Source organism: Anneissia japonica, unplaced genomic scaffold (genome assembly GCF_011630105.1).
Source record: "Anneissia japonica isolate Jap-2015-1 unplaced genomic scaffold, ASM1163010v1 scaffold2326_len296723_cov167, whole genome shotgun sequence".
Lineage (NCBI taxonomy): Eukaryota > Metazoa > Echinodermata > Crinoidea > Comatulida > Comatulidae > Anneissia > Anneissia japonica.
In genome coordinates this window covers 62,881-65,025 of record NW_022697846.1, presented here as the reverse complement: position 1 = coordinate 65,025, position 2,145 = coordinate 62,881, and the positions used below count along the sequence as shown (strand labels likewise).

General features: G+C 34.4%; 1 protein-coding gene across 2 annotated transcripts in view; it reads right to left on the bottom strand.

Annotated features, from left to right (window-relative positions):
- Positions 1-1,801, bottom strand: part of LOC117102360 (proton-coupled amino acid transporter 1-like) — an 11,767-nt gene extending 9,966 nt beyond the window's left edge. The window contains exons 1-3 of one of the 2 annotated variants that reach the window (XM_033242621.1): positions 1,607-1,801; positions 683-901; positions 298-388 (exon numbers count right to left, since the gene is read on the bottom strand). In XM_033242621.1, the coding sequence (XP_033098512.1) occupies positions 298-388; positions 683-901; positions 1,607-1,680 (384 nt within the window). In that variant the 5' untranslated portion in view covers positions 1,681-1,801. The remainder of the gene's footprint in view (positions 1-297; positions 389-682; positions 902-1,606) is intronic. The other variant, XM_033242622.1, reaches the window with a different exon arrangement.
- Between the last annotated feature and the right edge of the window lie 344 nt (positions 1,802-2,145).

Below are 2,145 nucleotides of genomic sequence, written 5' to 3'. Positions count from 1 at the left end.
CCACACTATCAAATTTTCTTTGACAAAAACTGTTGTATGCCCATATATAGTCATGATGTGCTCATATATGGTCATGATGTGATGTCATCATAACCATATATAGGCATGTCACATATATTTGTCAATTAAAATTTGATAGTCTGGAAAGCGCTTAACATAATACAGTTTATTTAATGGTATGCTGATACATCATCTAAACATATTTCATATAAATTTAAGGGTTTTTTTTAAAAGAGAAAACTTATCTTAACAAAAGGAAATTCCCTCAATAGATACTGAGGTTAAGATCAAACTTACCACGATACCTGCATGCTTAACAGCATACGCTAACCCAAGCAGGCCAGTACCTATGTTTCCCTTTACAAGATGCATCAGTGTCTGGGCATTGCTAAAAAAGAAAATATGTAATTACTATGAAAAATATTTTTTAAAGCAGTTTTTCTATGCCGTAATGCATAAAGACAGCTAGACTTAAGTCTTGTGTATTCATTTTTCCTTTTATATAATAATAATACTACATTTCTCTATCATTTACCATTGTTTTAGAATTAAGCTTTTCATGTGTCTTCGTCAAACAGTAGTCTCACTTACTTGGTTCCACCCTCGTAAAATTATTTCTTGATTATTTCAGATCATGAAAAAGAACTTTGTACAAATATTTATTATCACCAAGAAAAATTACCTTGTAGCATGTGGGGCATTTTGTCTCAATTCGAAAGATGCTGAAAAACTTCGGATGCGTACATCATCTTCATTGCTACTGCTTTCTGACTCATGAGTGTTGATGCTGGATAATCGTCTAACCTGCCTCACGTTTAGGCGGTCATTGAACCTGCTATCATCTGTTGAACTGTTCACATCAGCCCTTTCTTTGATCAGTGGCTCTGTGTCCATTATCAACCTTTAATTGAGAAATGGGGTCATTCACTCTATAAAACCATTTTCAAGTTAGGGCACATAAAAAAATTTTTAAATATCACCTCCCACCTGTGTCAAAAATTTGGGAAATATTGATGCAGGAATAAAAAAAAAATAAAAGAGATTTTGCCGCAACATTTATTTCAATAGCTTAAAAAAACAATGCAATTTTGTAACTGGAATTACATTTTCTTTTAAAAAAAACAATATAATTAATCCAGTTTTTATACAATATTCTTGCCAAATAAAAACAGTCCCTCCCCTTAAAAAAAAAAAAGAAAAGCAATATTCTATTGATTCCGATTAAAAAACAAAACAAAACAAAGCAACAACAAAAAAACACCCACCCTCATTTTAAAGAGCGATAAATCTAACAATTAAATTTTTTCTATGCATAATAGTTGGTTAACACCAAAGTGATATTTTTATAAAAATAAATGATCTTAAAATGTTCTTTCCAAGTCTGGGCCTATACTAGGGCCCGGCCTAGGCCCTCGACTTGACCTATTTTATAAGCCTTAGTTCTAAAAAGGAGGTCTAGCCAAGGCCTAGTACAGCTGACTACCTAGACTCTAGGCCCTACTCCTCCTCCTCCTGAGATAGAATGGCCTACTACTAGGCCTAGGCCTAATTGATTCAAATTGGTGACACCATATAGGCCTACATTCTAATAATAATACTACTTTACCAACCAAGGGATTCCCAACCAGGTTCTGGTTTAGGAGTGTCTGCTGGAATCTGAAGAATTCGGTTATAGATCATACATGTAGCAGACACACGCAGTAGTAGGCCTTTACTTTCGATTTTCCATGTGATAATCCTACGGTACTTTCCACACCCCGGTCGTCGGTCCGCTGATATGTTTTGACAACCTGATCCGTGTCAATCAAAAATCCGATCGACAGCGGACAGAAGTATAGAGGGCGGCAGTCTTCTGGGATTGATTCCTGCACCATGCATGTTTTCTTTGTAAACATTTTGGAAAAGGGGTCAATATTATACTAATAAAATAGATATATTATACTACTACTGTAGGCCTATCTTGTCGAAACTTCAGACGCAAATGCTAAAACACACAAAATACAGATAAGTGTGGGTCAAGATAAATTATAAATTCATTGATTGTTCTTCTTCATTCTGTTCATCAATTTATGTGCATTATATTTTTTATTTCATTCAATGATTACCGCGGTCCATTCGACCATCCATTCATTTATATTATCATCA